The sequence below is a fragment of the Haemaphysalis longicornis genome, unplaced genomic scaffold, assembly GCF_048455015.1.
Source record: "Haemaphysalis longicornis isolate Haplotype H1 unplaced genomic scaffold, Haemaphysalis longicornis Haplotype H1 scaffold_1, whole genome shotgun sequence".
NCBI classification, from domain to species: Eukaryota; Metazoa; Arthropoda; class Arachnida; order Ixodida; family Ixodidae; genus Haemaphysalis; species Haemaphysalis longicornis.
Genome location: NW_027526203.1, coordinates 433236234 through 433253599, shown reverse-complemented (window position 1 = coordinate 433253599; position 17366 = coordinate 433236234). Strand labels below are relative to the sequence as shown.

Genomic DNA, 17366 nt, shown 5'->3' with positions numbered 1-17366 from the left:
TCCATAAATTGTTTTTTAGGCTTGTTAGCTTAAAAAATAGTTTCAGTGCCCCCTTTTTTTTTTCAAGCTAATTACCACCACCAGAGAATGTGCTTTCTAGCAGTTGGGCTCTGCTGGGTATGCATCGTTGCAAACAAAATATGGGACACTGTATTATGGCCCTTACGACTAAGCATAGTCACTTAAGCAATTAGCCGAAACAGTTTTTTACACAGCACAGAGTCAAAAAGCAAAAGAACATGAAATATCTCCTTGCAATTAGAAACTTTTACTGTTCACCCCCTTCCCAAAACACAGAGCAGACCAGCTGTGAACACAAGTATTTACGTCAAGTTGAATTCCACAGGGTGCTCCGGATGGGTACATTGATGTCACAGTCAATCAGAATTCGTGAATCCACTGTAAGCGTTCGAGAGAAGCTCTCACCATTACTGGCCATCCAACTGAGTGGGCATGAAAGTATTGTTGTTGGTTATGTTGACTTCCAAGCCAAACACGAGTAAACAAAAAACTAGCGTACCAAAATACATTATCAGAACAGATGCAGGAGGACGTTTTGTTGGCTAACCGGGTTGAAGGAGGCAGAAGGCACTGGGGCAAAGGTTAGGGAAATAAAATCCATGCGGTAATTGTGAACGAAGTTATGAGACGCGGCCAAACGATCAGCTGGTAAGGAGGGAGGGCTATCCTATCTATCCCTTGCTACCTCTTTACTATAACTGAGCAGATAAAAACCTTTCATTAAACTTGCTAGCTGGCAGTCCCACGTACCCTATGTAGAAAATTTCAAGGTAGACAAAACATTGTTTCCTGTGCATTCAATAATAGCTGCCTAGAGATTGCTTAGAATTCGCAGCTCATTTGAAGTATTGCATATCATGAAAGCACAATAGTATTATTCGAAGGAACAAATTCGAAAAACATAGATGAACAACAAGTCCCTTGTTTACCTTGAGCACACCAAACTTGAAAGCAATATTTAACACAAGTGGCAAGCTTGGCACAAACGGCGATCTTATCGGCTTGACTTCTCCCGAACTTGCACATTTGGAGCTTGAGCCCCCTTGCACAAGAAGCCAGCCAGTGGGCGGTTGGTTCAGCGATAGCTGAGTACCTATGCTGCCCATGGACGGGCGGCTGCTGGGCTCTCCCATTCACCAGGCCACCCACGAAAGTGGAGCTGCGCTCCCTGCATGCAGCGTGCACGGATCGTTTCCGCGGGGTAGTAAGGTTTCTCGCAGTACCCCGCGAGAAAAATTGCAGAACAGGCTACATGCCAGGACGGATTGCGTTCGACGATGCCCTGCGTTACCTGACGATACTTGATTCGTGCACACTGACGCCGCTGACACTGCGTCGCTCGCGCTATCACGTCATCAGTCAGCTACCTCGTTAGCCACGGCGCAAAGCGCTGGAAAACTGATCCGCACGTTTTACGCCAGAATCAAAATACAAGGCTTGGAATGCAAGTAGCGATCGGAACAAGTAGACAACGAATGCAGGAGCATAAAGCCGATGGCACGCGAACTCCAAGACAATATGAAGCTAGCAACATATTTAACGGCAACAAAAGGAGCACGGAAAAAAGCAGGGCGAAGCAGCTTGCCAAAATAGGATGCGTTAGGCTTACCAAGACTAGCAGCAGCAAGTTCACGAAAAATACTCAATAAATCATTTCAAACAACCCTCCGAACAAGAAAAAAGCGCCGCGAGGCAGCCGCTGTGCAAGGCGATAACACAGAACAGGGAGGATAAGGACGTAACGTTGCGCAGGCTTGCGGTTGGAGCCAAGGCCGGAATCCCACATGGCGCACACACGCCGTCAAAAACGTTAGAGTGAAAACGTCTTCAAATGTGCAAAAAAAAAAATAGTGACGTCACAGGAAGTCACGTGACTAGTTTAGTTTGACGTCACTTCTGCGGGGCAGGAGCCACCGCGAGGGGGCTAGATCTCGTACCCCGCGCGGGGCACGAGACTTACCCTTTCTCTAAAATACCCGAGAAATCCCTCCTCCATACTTTTTGTTGACCGCGAACTGTGAAAGCACTTGACCGAAGTGCACTTGGCACACGTTTCTTAAAAAAAAAAAAAATCGTCGTTTGTGTATCGCAATAACAGAAACCGATTCACTAACTGGCGCACGAACAAATTCTCCAGTCCCAGTCCACCGTCTCGTACACGTCTAAAGAGATTGGTTCTTGTGCACCTTTCTAACGTCTATGACCATATATACACTGCAAATATCCGGTGCAATTTCTGAACATTCCTATGCAATCAATGCATCACTTGCATTACAAACCATAACTTTGAAACGAAAAATACATGGCACACAGCTGCACTGTCTAACATCGACAAGTTGATCCCCTTTCCGCTTTCCCCCCCTATCCCGTATGTCCTGCGCTTGCACATGAAATACGGGATAGGGGCGAAAGCGGAAAGTCAGGGTGGCGGAGCGGTCCGAAGCGCTGCGTTCAAGTCGCAGTCCGGTCTTCCGGGCGTGGGTTCGAATCCCACTCCTGACAAGTGAAACCCAGCCGGCTATGGCTGGGTTTCACCCAGCCAGAAGCCGTTTTGCATCATGGTGTCGAGGTACTGCCACCATCTTGTGTACAAAGACTCCCGGTTTAAATTCAAGCGCTTCTTGAATTTGTTTTTATTTTATTTACTGGTAGTTGTTATAAATCAACGCTAAATTTATTAACATTGGTACGCATTGTTTCTCGAAACTTTAGTGGAATAGTAAGTTTTAGGTTGCATTCGGACACAAGCACATAAAGCGCGTCTTTACACTTCAGGAACTCGCTTTTTAGTGCGCAGCACTTTGGCGGCCGCTACTGTGGTTTGACATTGGCGTCGGAGTCGTAACCGAGCGAACGAAGACAGAAAGAAAATGGTGGAGAAATTGTGGCTAAAGTGTGCGGAGTAGGGCAGTGTGTTGGGCCCGCACGAGACGCTCCTTGGCGGTGACGCATGGCGAAAGTGTGAGGGGGAGGCAGTGAAACATGCTTGACGGTGGCGACGCGCTGCGAGATGAAGCCATAGCAGCGCGTGCCGTCGTGCGCTCGACGGCGACGTGCGTTCACTTCCTGAGACGCAGTTTCCGGTCTCTTCCTGAGACGCAGTTCGCGCCGCCGACGCAAAGGCTTAACATTGTTGCCGTCGAGAGAACCCACAACTGAGTGCTGCCACAGCGCACTTCAGCGCTCAGGAGTGAGGGCTGAACAACGAATGAGGCAACCGGTGGATGTGCTTCGCGTCCTGGTTGCGTGGCTCATCCAAACCACGTGACATTTGCGCGGGAGGTTCAAAGACGATTGACGACTGGCTCGGCGGCGGCGGCGACGCGCTGCGAGATAACGGCAGAATAGCGCGCGTCCCCGTGCATTCGCTGATCATGCAATCACTTGTTGAGGCGCAGCAGCTATGCGCCGTGACCGAGAAGACCGCAGTTCGTGCTGCGCGCAAATTTCGCATTAGGGAGTACAGAAATCGTCGGCCATTTTTTAGGCAATAACTGAACTTATTGTACTTATACACGCTATTTTTAGAGTCCTTTATGGAGTAGCTAGAAACTTTTCGGTCGCTGTCAGCACACCGCCCAAAAAAAAAAAAAAAAAAGGAAGAAACAAAACTCGTTTGAATTTCATAAACTCTTCAAGTCCCGCGTATAGCCTTTCAGGCAGGAGTACGCAGCGTCGTGCGTATAGCATCAGCGTATGTATATTTGTTTAGTTTCTTCTCGGAAGCCATTATTTCGGTGGACCATTATTTATTCTCCACATGCACCGAGAGAGAAAAAAACAAGAGCTTTCCGAGATTTCGAAAGAATTAAGCAATGCCGGCTTTAACCTTCTTCGTGCGGCGCTGACGGATGCGATTTCGGTGTGCCGGCCCGGGCTCGTTACAGCGCGCCCGCGGGCAGTGAACAGCAGAGCTTTTGTACGAAGGGCGCTGCTTAAGCGCCGCGGGTCTCGCTCGAGGCACGCGGGCAGCCAGGTCTCTGTCTTACACGGAAGGTTCGTACAACGACGCCAGAACCAGGCTCGAGAAGCGCTATTTTTCTTCAACTCACAACCCAGGAGCACCCCGAAGTCAAATACACTCCAGGCGGCATACGTGTGCCGCAGTGCGCAGGGGCACTTAGTCGACCCTTCCCTGCCCGCGTCTCTTGCGCCGGTGCACAGGGGTGGGGGGCAAAGTTGGTGCCGTAATATAGCGCTGAACAGAGCCAATCGATTCGGGGCGTAGTTTTCGCGTCCACCGTTTCCCGCCAAAGTAAAACACGGGACCCCGAGGCAGGAGCGCAAGAAGGATGACCGGCGAACAGTAAGCAGTCCTTTTCTGCTCCGCCTGCGCGGGTTCTTTTCTTCCTCCGGCTACTCTTATTCCTTTAAAATTTCAAAACAGCGCAGAATGACGCGCTGGTTGTGCAACGCTCGGCTGCATGCTGCGCGGTGTCTGGGTGCCAGCCAGTTGGGAATGGCTGAGGAGAGCAAGGAGCCCGAAACGCGCCGCGGCCGCAGTCAGGGCTTTCCGCATCGCCCTGCCTTGTTACACTGGAATTATGCAGCAGGCCTCCCGCCCTCTCTCACACAAGCGGCGCGCGCTTTGCTCTTAGCGGCACCGAGGAGAATGCCGCGTGGACGGGACAAGAGCGAACGGGCTGGTTACGCCAGCCACTGCCAACTCAAGGGTAGTCTCCGACATACAGTCAGACCAAACTGCAGTGTTTGCGAATAGCGTCGCCTTCCTTGAAGGCTGGCCGAGTGCTCCCTGTAACGTAGTAGGCGAAAAGCAAAAAAGCCCGTGTGTACGAGATTTCGGCGCACGTTAAAGATCCCCAGGTGGTCAAAATTAATCCGGAGCCCTCCACTACGGCGCACCTCATCGCCTGCGTTGCGTCGGCGCGTTAAACCCCACAATCATCATCATTATCATCCCTGTAACGTAGTCTCGACATGAACTAATTCGTCATGACAGCTAAGTTTGAATATAACTGTGAGAGTTTTATACCATAATTTATTGGGAATAAGCCGAAACATAGCTTTTAGTCTTTTGTATTGGCTAACCAGCTTTTCAGGGCAAAAATATCTTGTTAAACCACGTGAGGGGAGGGGGTGGCTGGCCAAGCCACAATTCTAAATGAGTCACTTCGCCATTCGCTCCCCATGCTAGCTCATATTACTTTCCCTACAATCAGACTTACTTCTCAGTAACATACGTTCCTCCTCTCCCCTTACAAACGGCATCTTCTTTGTAATTTGGTCTGTCAAATTTGCAAGCTTTGCTCATTTTTCCCACGCGTGTACGGCATTTGTTTTCTACCTACGCTGTCTCCTCTAGTTCAAAGTGAAGCGTGGGCCCGCATGACAACGGCTACGTACAGGACATATTTGAACAACAACAACAAACAAAAAAAAACGGGATTACTTCAGAGTCAACATTTAGCTGAACCCATCGACCTAACGGCACTGGGGTATAAAATGGGGTTGAAGAAAACTGAAAAGTTAGGCAGCTGCTGGAAGCCCGAAGCTCGAAGTGCTTCCACCAAATTTGTGATTAAAAATGCTTCTCTAAAGCAAATGCGAGTTCAAACTACCACAAATGGTGAGGAGTCGGGCATACCACCGGTTTCGCTCAGTGACCCAGGCCCGTTGTTCTGTCTGGCGCACGCAAAATGTTTACGCGCGTGCGTAAAGAGGGACACCAGGAGGTCTAAATTAGACACCCTGCTGTGCGCCTCATGACCTAAGCGCGCTTGGTAGCGCGGACCGCCAATCTTAACTTTCGTTTTTACGAGTGCAGGTATTTTCTCAGTGCGTTTTCCTGGACATGCACGAAAGCAAATTTACAATGTACTGCTCGAACTTGCTCAACTAAAACGATTACCAAAGCACAGCTCTTTAGGATATCACGTCGATTATATTTATGTAGATTGTAAAAAAAAAATGTAACGCAAGCATGAGCTTACAGCGCGTCAGTCCTTTTCTTACATATTGGTCTCGTCTGGTCAAATTTCACAAGCCAAAACGAGTGGTTGCGTACACCCTATAGAACAGTCATTTTCAGCGCTGTATGTGTTAATTACAAATGCGTTTTGTTAGTCCTCGAGTGGCATTATCAGTAGCGTCCATTTTAAAAGAGTCTCTTTTGAAATGGCCACAACTTTTATTTGGGCAGAACCCATACACGAATTTCGTTTTGGGCAACTGGGAGTATTACGGTTACCGGCCTTTTACGGTACGCGTCCACTCTATGCGCAGTTCTCGACATTCAGAAAGGATGCTTTTGAACCGACGCAACTCAGCAGTCCATCCCTGGAGCCAGACTGGGATAGGCAGCGTTTTTGTTAAAGAAGTGGCTCTCTGGTGTTAATTGGGTCCGACAACGGACTTTGTTGTATTCATTTCTTCTTTATCACCAACACCGTTCAGAGCATCGTAGAGGTCTCGGTAGTGTACTTCTGCCTTAATTGATTTGATGACAGAATTAAACAGTAGATGCATGGCTACCCCGTTTGTTCGCTCCGTATAGACGATCTGACAGTGCCGCAATGACTAGCACTAAAGCTACAGCTGTCGCTCCTATACCTGACGTCACTCACCAAGCTTGTGCATATACCAGCCGTTGATAGCAATTAGGGGGTAGTTCGACCACGGCAACCGAGCCGTTCACACACAGTACAGGAGGATATAGCAGTCTACTGGAGGAGAAGCCTGATTTTCGCAATGGACATGAACAGACTATACATAATGGTGAAGAGGACGATCACACATATGCTTCCGGGTCCCTCGAGGAAAGGAAATACTGGCTACGTGTCTCTTTTAGACAAATACAATGTCAATCGCCACATCCGGGGTGGTGGACTACACGACATGGTGGGAAAACTCGAGACCTCCATCGCTCGATACAAGGTCACGAGCGCGCTCTTTGCTCGCATTACTTCTCCGGATTGTGGCGTACCCCCCATGCTTCTTAACACTATTTCAGTTTATGCGTTGAACATTCTTTCTCAACAACAAAAAACCTCAAGCAGTTTGGGTGCCTCCGACACGTAACGCATTTCGTGCTTACACAAGAAGTCCTCAAGCTTATAGACAAAGCTAAGCAATCAGAAGCAACGCGATGTGACATTCAGTAAAACACATGGATGTAAAACAAAACACCTACACTTTCGCTCTCCAACAAGCTGTGAAGGCGTATGACTTTCTGCTGGCGTTAATATGGGAGAGAGAGAGAGAGAGAGAGGGGGGGGGGTGATGGGGTGTTGAGCGGATGCCTGCTTTTGATGGATACAAAAAAAAACATACCTGACCGTACATGGCCTGAGGTGCCCACCAAAGTATAAACAAAACCACCCTCGCTTCTCTCTCTCTCTCTCTCTCTCTCTCTCTCTCTCTCTCTCTCTCTCTCTCTCTCTTTCTCCTCGCCCTCCCCACACGTTTGTGTGTGTGTGTGCCCGTGTGCGCGCAGGGCCCTCGCGCATGTGACAGACACACCGACAGACAGACGCCTGCCTTTGCGGTCCGTGTTAACTGTGTCACCATTGCGCCTGCAGGCGATCGCGTACTGCGCAAGTACCTGAGCGCAACATGAAATTCATCCGTTCTTATTGCAGCGACCCGATGTAACCAAATCAACTTTGCTCTCAAGCGCAGGGGATTCTGCGTAGTGTGATTACGTATGCGTCGTAAACGATATTTGCGCCGTCGTCCTCCTGTTTCTGCGCAGCGTCGCCACCCCCGAGAGATCTCCACTGCCCTGAACAGTTTTTTGGGAAGCTGAAGAGTAGCCGCTGCATAGGTGGTAACAAGACTCGGCGGTTAATGCCGGCGGCGCGTCCAGCCCTATGTGGCATTGTCTGTGGGGGTTAGGGTTGAATATAAGCCTAGGCCCTCCGACATTTGAGTCGCGTAGGGCAGCATTTTGTCGCACTTTTGTGCAGCGCAATCCGAAGGGGCCGACGGCTTTTAGAGCTGGGATGGTCGCTTTACTTGTTCTATGTTTTCTGTACGCGTCGAACTGAACGGCGAGCATGGACCGATTTAAATTTGAGAGCTTTGTTGTCGTTCGAGAAACGCACACAGAGCAGGCAACGAAAACCAGGAGAACGCCGAGATTTTGGAGGCTTTATGAGACAGCTGGTGTGCATCAATGCGCTCATCCTCGCTTTTTCCCGTTTGTGTTTCTTGTTTCTCTTCTTGCCCCACCACCAGAATTTTATCCCGGGGATTTCTAGACCGGGGTCAAATATCTTTTTATGAGCTTATTCCCCGGCCGAAATGGGGCGTGCGCGAAAAACAGGCAAACGCGGGCATGCGCCAAATCCTTTTCCCCGAGGCGGAGAAAGACCTTGTTGAGCTACTCTTGGGGTTTACATTTGAGCAGGGAGCAAAACTTTTGGCAACGTTGCCGGGATAGGATTTGGGGGAATCGCGCGATAGCAATTCACTGTTCTTCGCGCCGTTTTCGGCTGGGTTGTCCTCACTGGCGCCGTCAGTGCATAGAGTCTTGTATATGAGGCGCGTAAAATGGGAACAGGTTTCACGGACCTAAAGTTCACTCACTTTCACGTTGGGCTTAGCACGCCCTCTGAGCAGCATGGTGGCGTTGTTAAATCAAACCCGTCATCGCCCGTCGCGCGCGCTTTGTTTGCGTTTGAAAATCCGGCTCGAGTGAATTCGCAAAAAATGCAAAATAGATTTGAGAAAGCCTATTTCAAGCCGAGAGCTCGAATAAATGTTCGGCTTTTGTTTTCTAGTCGAGAAACAGAGCCAAACGAAGCTTCCGCATATGCACGCTCACATTTTTGCTGTTGCAAAACCTCCGCTACATTGTCTCTATCCTACCGGGAAGCGTTATATATATATATATATATATATATATATATATATATATATATATATATATATATATATATATATATATATATATATATATATGGGGACTGCTTGTGAAATATTTTGGCATTTGTGTCGGCGAGTGCGCGCGCATCGCTCTCCAAGACGAGGAGAGGGACGTCGTGCTGAGCGGCGTTTTCGCCTCTCAGGAAAGCTGGAAGATTACAGTATGATACAGCAATCGTTAATGCCAATGATTCAGGTGGAGGTCCTAGTATGCGACCATATGTCTGATGATGTCACCGAGCAAAGTGCGAGACACGATACCTGCACTTCGGTCAGCTGTGGCAGCGAGTATACCTTTCCAGGGACTAACCCTGTATACCCGCCGCGATGGGTCGGTGGCTAAGGCGTTGTGCTGCTCCGGAGCCTTTCTCTACGGCGCACCTCATCGCCAGCGTTGCGTCGGCGCATTGAATCCTACAATCAATCAATCAATCAATCAACTAACCCTGTATAGAGGATTGCCTGAAACAGCTCTCGCGGACGAGTGCCACGCATGGATTACAAGGCGCTCAAAAGCAATGGCCAGTGAAGAGTTTATCGCACCTTGCGATGCCACTAGGTCATCATTCCAGAAGTACTGAGCACCGGCCCACGCCGAGCTTGACGTCGGGTTCTCGCTGACTGAGCTCCAAGTACTGAGAAGGAATCGCAGCAGTGCTGCCGCTGGTACAGGCGTTATCATACGGTCTCCTTTGCAATCTCTGTACCCGTATGACCACTCATCTTCTAAGGCTGTTTAATGAATTATGGTGTGTTGAGAAGATCCACTAGTACTGGAGTTGTCGAAGATGGTGCCTCTGCTCAAGCCGGGAAATTCATCACGCACGATTTACTCATTTCAGCCTGTCAGCTTGACTAGTTGTATAGCCAAGCTGTACGAACGGCTCATCTTTTATAGGTTTAGTTGGTTTTTGGAAACAACTGGTGCTTTCCTACCATGCTTTTCAGGCTTCAGGCCACGTCGGCGCACTATGGACAGTGCCTGGTGACGTGCGCTGAAGGGGAGCGTTCGCAAGGGAATATAACAATGGCTGTTTTTTTTTTTTTGGACATTAATCGAACAATCGACACAGCAAGTCATTCTCACATTCCTGCTGGCTTTGCCGAAATGTGAATTCGGAGAAAAATTCTTCGATGGATTGCGAACTTCTTAAAAACAGAAGAATTTGCATGTGCACCAGCCAAAGAGATAGCCAACACCATGCAATGGAATAAGGGGTTCTTCAAGGAAGTGGGCTAAGTCTCCTGCTGTTTAATGTTGTAATGGCAAAGTTGCCGGCCTTACTTTCCTCGCAGATGCATTTGACACTCTATGCCGATGACATCTGCATTTGGTGCAGCGGCTTTTGTTACTTGTCAGTTCAAGCTGAGCCCCAATCCGGCGTTAACAGGACAAACGTTTCCGCGTGCTCAAGGGATGGACCTGACCACAGCCAAATCACCTGTTCTTGCTTTCATGCAAATGAAGCTACCTAGATTAAAGGTCACCATGGGTGGTCAACTGATCCCTCGAGAAAAATGCCACAAGTTTCCTGGAATATACATAGACACATTGCTCTCATGGTGTCGACGTATTGACTGTTTGTAGGAAAAGGCATCGCGTATAACCCACGTTTTGCGCTACCTTCCCGGCACCTGCTGAGGCTGTTCACTCAGTTCTATGATTCAATTGCATGCTCCACTTGTCCGTCAGGCCCTAGTATATTCAATCCCAGAATTTAAGGCCTTCGCGTCTATGCTAGACCGTCGCGTCTATGCCACGTGACGGTCTGTTTAGCCCACCGGTCAAAACCCTACACACATGTACACTATATTGCCTCAAAATGGGAGAATGTATAATATGATTTCGACTGATTCGTGTGAATGACCTGACAGAAAAAGAAAAAGAGCCTTTTAACTCCAAAGCTGATCGCATTCATTTTATTTCCTTCTGTAAACCACACCAACCGATTAACCTTCCAATGAATAAATTAATGCCTACCGATTAATCAACCTACAATTTTTAATCGACGCCCACCCCTATTTATCATACAACAGCCGTAGAAACGGGCAGTACAACTGCTAGAAGTGATACTAGTGATTCAAGAGTAACCCTCATAGCAAAAGAACAAGAGAAAAATATAAGAAAGCAAGTTTTTTAGATGCGACGGCACCTCATTCACTCGCCTTGTCCTTCCATACGGCGTCGTTGTCCGTCCACACCCCTCCCCCATTCTCATCGCCGCGCGAGCTGCGCTCTCCGCCGCTCACCCCCTCTCCTCTCCGATAGCGAACACTCTCTCGCGAGGGGCATTGGATTGGATTCGATTGGATTGGCTTGGCTTGGCTTGGCTTGGATTGGATTGGATTGGATTGGATTTGGATTTGGATTGGATTGGATTAAAGTGGATTGTGTTGGATTGTGTTGCGTCATAGCCGCGCCACGTTGCTTCATAGCCGCGGCAATGGGTTCACAGCACGTTTCACGCGATGGGAGAATCAACCTAACGGAAACAACAACGGAACCCCCTATGCGTCGCATCTACACAGGGGTTCCCGCGAGGGGAGGTGGGAGTAATTTTTCAAAAACAGTAAATTGATGCAACTGCTGTTACCCAGTTTCCATGACTTCAACCGTTTATGGTTCGCACTTGTCTTTCGCAGATGGCGAAAGCCTAATTTCTTCAACTGATCTGAAATGAGCCGCAAGCCGGTCCACCAGTTATAATATGAACACAAGTCCTCTTAAACCCACGTGCCTTCTGTCAGGATGGCCGAGCGGTCTAATGCGCTGCGTTCAGGTCGCAGTCCGGTCTTCCGGGCGTGGGTTCGATTCCCACTTCTGACATTTTTTTACGTTGTAGTGTAATGATTTTTTTTTTCACTATGAACGTAACGATGTCTGATATAAACTGTCAGAGCGAAAATTTCGGTTTAAGACCGGCATCACTGTGCAAAAAACAAAAACAACAACCCGCTGGAACGTAAAAACATCCGTGTAAGAAATGGGATTCGAATCCACACCCGCAAGACCGTACTGCGACCTGAACGCAGCGCCTTGGACAGCTCGGCCATCCTGACAGAACGTATGAGGGTTGAAATACACTTTACTTTAAATTATTCCAAGTGCTCTTAAAGAGAGGCTTGCAGTTACTTTCAGCGCAGTGGTAGAAATTAAGCTCTCAGCATCTGGGAAAGATAAGTGCAGTGTGCAAGCAGCTGCTCCAATTTACTGTGCGACAAAAAAGTTGCTTTCTTATTAGATTTTTCCTTTATTCATTTGCTACGAGGGTGACACTTCAATCACTACTGTCATTCCCAGCAGTTTTACTGCCCGCTTCTACGGCTGTAGTATGGTAACGGTTCACGCGCGTTCTTATAATTCACTTTTATGGATTCTATTGGCGCTCAAGAAGTAAACAGAGGCTGAGGAATGACAAGAGGGCGAAGTGCAGACCATACATGTTTTTATGCACTTTGGACGAAAGTAATTTGTTTACGGTCAATTCGTACATCCCATGCTACGGTGGCGATAAAAAGCAATGGAAGAAAGTTGGTCGCGCTCATCAAACTCCCTACAAACTGTGGAGAAGGAGCAATCACGAAGTTCTAAGCCAGGGGTCGGCAACCTTCTGCCCGCGGGCCGCATGCTGGCCGGGGGGCAGTATTACGGGGCCCCCCAGCACGTCGTCAGATGCCCCACCCCTCCCCCTGTCACTTCCTATCTGAAGGCCAACACGCACGCCAATTTTGACTTCAAATGGGGTTAGACGGGAGCCAAGAACAGTTGGCATTGTTCCCCATCTTCCCAATTAGCCAGGTTATTCGCAATTATTGTCAAATATTAAACTCAATTCGCTGAATTTTTCTCTTTGCCTGAAAAGCCCCCCTCACGCCTCACGCCCCCCACCCACCCGATTTGCCGTCCGGCCCTCCGCCGTGTCGGCTTCATGTAACTTGGCCCTACACCCCAAAAGGCTGCCGACCCTGTCCTAAGCTGTTGTATATCATTGTTGCGAAGGTTGAGTGACGGAGTGTTCGCGCATGATATGATTCCTCTTCTATCATCGCAAAAAGCGTCGACGGTTTCTCATTATCTCTGCTTTTCATATTTGCCGATATCGCCTCCGAATCTTTTAATTTTGGAGGACAAGGGCAATGCTTTGCTAGATTGCTGTACTGCGGTGACTGGGCGCCCTCTGCCTGCTTTGCAGTCAGTCGCGGGAGATATCACGTGGGGTCGGCTGTCAGCCACTGATGCCGCTATAATGCGGAGATGCGAAGAAGCTGGCATTCAGACTGACGAGGGAATAGAAGGGCAAGAGGCAATACAAAACTATAGGAAAGACACGCGCGTTCGGAGATGCGCTTTTGCAAGCATTGGCGATCGACCCATGAAAATTTCGTCGTTAGGAAATGGCGGGCCTCATGTTCATCGATCCCAATAACATTTAGGTGCTGTTTTCTATTCAATGTCTGGACTATACAATGGCGATTGGGTTCGTGCCCGGCACCACATAACATAAGGCTGGTGTGGCGGCAAGTTTTGTTTACTATTGTGTTTACTTAGGTCACCACGATTAACAAATTCATTATTTAAATTGCAGGCCGCGCTCTGCAATGGGCTCGTTTCATCGATGAACAGTGACGTTCTGCCCAGGCTTTAGCGCTTACGACGAAAGCTGCGGTCCTCACGTGTGGGTATACCGTATACTGTTTTCCAGCTGCACGCTTTCTCTAAAATTTCTATCGGCGCTTCTGACATGGCTTCTATGTTACTTTGATTCTCGCGGTCAGGAATGTGGTTGCGGGGCACGTCCTGCTACGCTTTTCCTTTCTTACTGCTAGATGTCTCCGTTAAAAGGTCAAAACACTTTCCGGCAGGGAGATCGTGCGAGACGTGCACGTTCGACTTGTTCATGCGACTCAAACTGCGATCAAACGCCAACTCACATCGGTACGATTCCTTCCCACCCACGTGCTTTCTTGGAGCGCTAGTCACGCGTGGCGTGTCCAACCTCGTAAATGGCCTGGCGGAGGCAGCAATACTGCCAGCGGGCCTTCGCCGCGGCGTCTATATATACGAGTCGCAAGGAGCCGTGGCCGTGCGGTGTTCGCCGCCGGGTGACATTCAACGGCAAAAACGGTCAAAAGCGCCTCCGCCCCCCGCGCTGTGTCAATGTTTGACCTCGCAGACATAAAAGGGCGAATCGTTTTTTAATCAGAGATGGGCGCAGCGTGCGCCAGTGCCCTCTGCGCTCCGCGCCGCCGCCGTCTGCGCTGTGTCCCCGCCGGAGGCGTGTTCGACTGCTTCGGGGATCCAGCGGAGCGCCAGCCCTCCCCCGCCCTCCCCGCAAATCCAATTAGCGAAGACACGGTTCCGACTGCGCTAAACAACGGCTGGGCCTCCTTACGGAGCTCACTGATTAGATTGCGGTTCACGCTAAACCAGGTGCTTCCGAGAGGCACGCGCGCCACACTCTCCTGCTCCCTTACGGGCGCACGCTTTTTCTTGAAACATGTCAGCGCGGCGCCAGTGTTTAACAGTTGGAAAAGTTCACTGGGACCGAACGCGCGAGCACCTCCTCTCCCCGCTGCTCGCGCTTGGCAGAGCAGCGTGGTGTCGGATTGGTGGTCGCGCCAGCGTCGCCAGTTTATTCGAGTCATCGTGTTTATTTTCGCGCTTACGTACGTTGGCGGTAAATGAAAGCTCGGTGGTACGTGTCGCCTTTCGCCCCAATGAGCGCTGTTCGTGCGCTCGAAGTGAACAGTCAGAAACAGAGGCGCAGCGATGGGAGGTTATCTTGTTTCGTTGCAGCGCCACCTCCGAGCCCACAAAGACTTGTCCCGAGGGACGCTGCCTTTGGGTAATTGCAACTGCAACAAACCGTCATTAGCACCGGCGTCGTATTCGCGGAACAGGAACATTGTAGAGATCTTGCAACGCTTGCGATGAAAACTTCTGCGAGTCAACCATGGGTTTCTTTTTTTTTTTGAATAAACGTTTGTTCTAAATAAATAGCTTTCTCCATTTAGGAACACACAGAACGCGCTTCTGTCTTTTCAAGTTCATATTATACGTGACAACCACCGCAGTGGCGCCGCCGTGGCTAAGGTGTTGTGCTGCTGACGCGGGTTCAATCCCTGTAGCGGTGGCTGCTTTTCAGATTGACGCCCACAGCGAAAACACCTGGGTGTCGACATTTCAACCAAAAAAATGAATAAGAAATGTAAGAAGAATTCACCGGCCCTGTAACGCCCTGCCTACGCATAAAAATGCATACTAGGGGAAGTTAACACGTAATACTGTGACTAAATGTACAATATCTGGTGAGGAAAAACAAAATTAGTGTGAAGAGAAGCGGCCCAGTAATGGTTGAAATTATCTGTCTCTTCCGTTGCATAGCGACTGGCAGCCACCAGTCATGCACGAAGCTTTGTGGTCAAGTTGCTCCAACGCCAATCTAATGTAGAGCCATCAAAACGATAACCATTGAGCTCCTAACGCATATATTATCTCGAAGCTGAACACGAACCATTACATGGTTTCTGCACGTGCTGGAGGCAGCCGACAGCTGCATAAATACAATCGGTCGTCGCTCGCTCGGCGAGCGACATAAGGCGCCGCCGGGTCTCTTGTTGTACATAAACAAGGCGCACAAACCGAAATCAAGAAAATTGGCACGCTGTGACTGACTAGCGAAGGATCCGCATGCGCCCTCAGCCATCGTGACCGCAGGTGCTGGCCAAGAAGGTGTCGCGCCGATAGTTTTGGTGCACCGCTCGCTTGGTCCGTTTTATTTTGCGGCCACCTGCACATCTTCAGAGTACCAGCATCCCACCACTTTCATCGCGTATGCATGCGCCTGTGCAATAACGCTTCCACTGCTGGATAGCTCGCTGTCGGCACGTTTTAACAGTGAACAGCAGCAGGCAAACGCCTCACAGAAATGCGCCCACGCAGGCATTGCTCCCTCCACAGAGGACGCACATGGTCAGTGCGAGACCGCCAAATTGCATACGATCCCAACAGCCAGACAATTCCCACGCATCTGTCACATGAGTATTCCTCACTCGTAAAAAACTTGATAGCCTTCCAAGCTGGGTATAGGCAGATTTGAAGTGCTAATCTGACCTTCTGCCAGTATGCGTGGCGTTCGTGCTGTAGGGACACGCGGTGATTGGACTCTGGGTGAGGTGTCCAGAAGCATCCGTTGAACTTAACTTGCGTGCGAGCGTACGTGTGGTTCGAGCAGTTCATGAAAGTGACCGACATCACCTTGCAAGCACAGCGCAAGAGGGGCAGAAAGATAGTGAGGCAAAGCTGACTTTAAACAAACAAATCCTTGTCCGAGGTAAGTCTGTCCTTACGCGGTGCCGCAAGCAGGCGTCAGCTCTTCTCGGGCGCGTCGTCACGACAGGCTGATGTGGTGCCATAACTGCTAAGAGTGGTCATGTAGCACTCTCTTTCAGAAGCCGTTAGCGATCGCCCCGACTTTTTTCGTCTATCTCCAGTGAGTGTGAGTACCAAGTGCGTTAACGGAATACGTCAGCTTGCCAAGAGAACATCGAATGGTGAGAAGATTGATCAATCTTCGTCAAGATTCGATCAGCCTTCGGCGAGATTTTTTCAAAATCCTATAAAGATCGTCATCTTGCCAAGAGCATTGAATTCATCTCAATCTACTGGAGTTCTTCCTCGAAAGACAGAACACAGCGCTGAGTGGTGACTTCTCGTGATTGTATTACGGCATGGCGTCGTTCGGGCGGAGCGATTGCCGGCAGTGCAAGGGTGAGTCCATGTAAGCAACTCACTCACTCACTCACTCACTCACTCACTCACTCACTCACTCACTCACTCACTCACTCACTCACTCACTCACTCACTCACTCACTCACTCACTCACTCACTCACTCACTCACTCACTCACTCACTCACTCACTCATTGGCGAGCGGTGTGAGCGCGTGCCTGAATGTGTGTGCATGAATGCCTCTCAAAGTATATAATAGTTTAGTGACTTTTCCATGTATGGGTACTGTGCAAAGTGTGTATTTCAATAGCCGCATAGCAGACCCTCCAGCAAAACTGGAGAAGGCTTACAGAAGTGTAAGTACAAAATTATAAAGCCAGGGGCAAATTAGTGGTTAATTTTCGATACATGGGTGCCGGAGGGCGTAAATACACGTTTTAAATACCGCCAATTGAGGTCACCTGCAGCACTGACAGGATGCCGAGGTAACAAGGCATCACAAAACGGACTATTTAGTGAGCGGGTGTGACAAACTTTGCTAATTAAGGGTCACTTTGTCAAGTGCCAATTCGTCAAGTTCGATTGTGTCAGTATGGGTTTTCTCTCTCCTTGACACTCGATAGCGCGTAAATCTCTGGCGTTCGACGGCGCTCCAGCTCTAGAGCTGCAGGGGTTATGGCTGGAGACCTGTCTGACAGCATTCGTATTTTGTAAGCAGCAGGCTGGCG

General features: G+C 49.4%; 1 protein-coding gene and 2 non-coding genes across 3 annotated transcripts in view; all 3 read left to right on the top strand.

Annotated features, from left to right (window-relative positions):
- Positions 1–2439: 2439 nt before the first annotated feature.
- Trnal-caa (transfer RNA leucine (anticodon CAA)) lies at positions 2440–2523 on the top strand. Its single transcript has one exon. It is a non-coding gene; the product is annotated as a tRNA-Leu (tRNA).
- A 9127-nt stretch (positions 2524–11650) lies between these two features.
- On the top strand, positions 11651–11734 carry Trnal-cag (transfer RNA leucine (anticodon CAG)). Its single transcript has one exon. It is a non-coding gene; the product is annotated as a tRNA-Leu (tRNA).
- Positions 11735–16342: 4608 nt separating this feature from the next.
- LOC144155746 (uncharacterized) overlaps positions 16343–17366 on the top strand; it is a 260323-nt gene continuing 259299 nt past the window's right edge. The window contains exon 1 of the mRNA XM_077687363.1: positions 16343–16678. Coding sequence (XP_077543489.1) covers positions 16639–16678 — 40 coding nt within the window. The 5' untranslated portion in view covers positions 16343–16638. The remainder of the gene's footprint in view (positions 16679–17366) is intronic.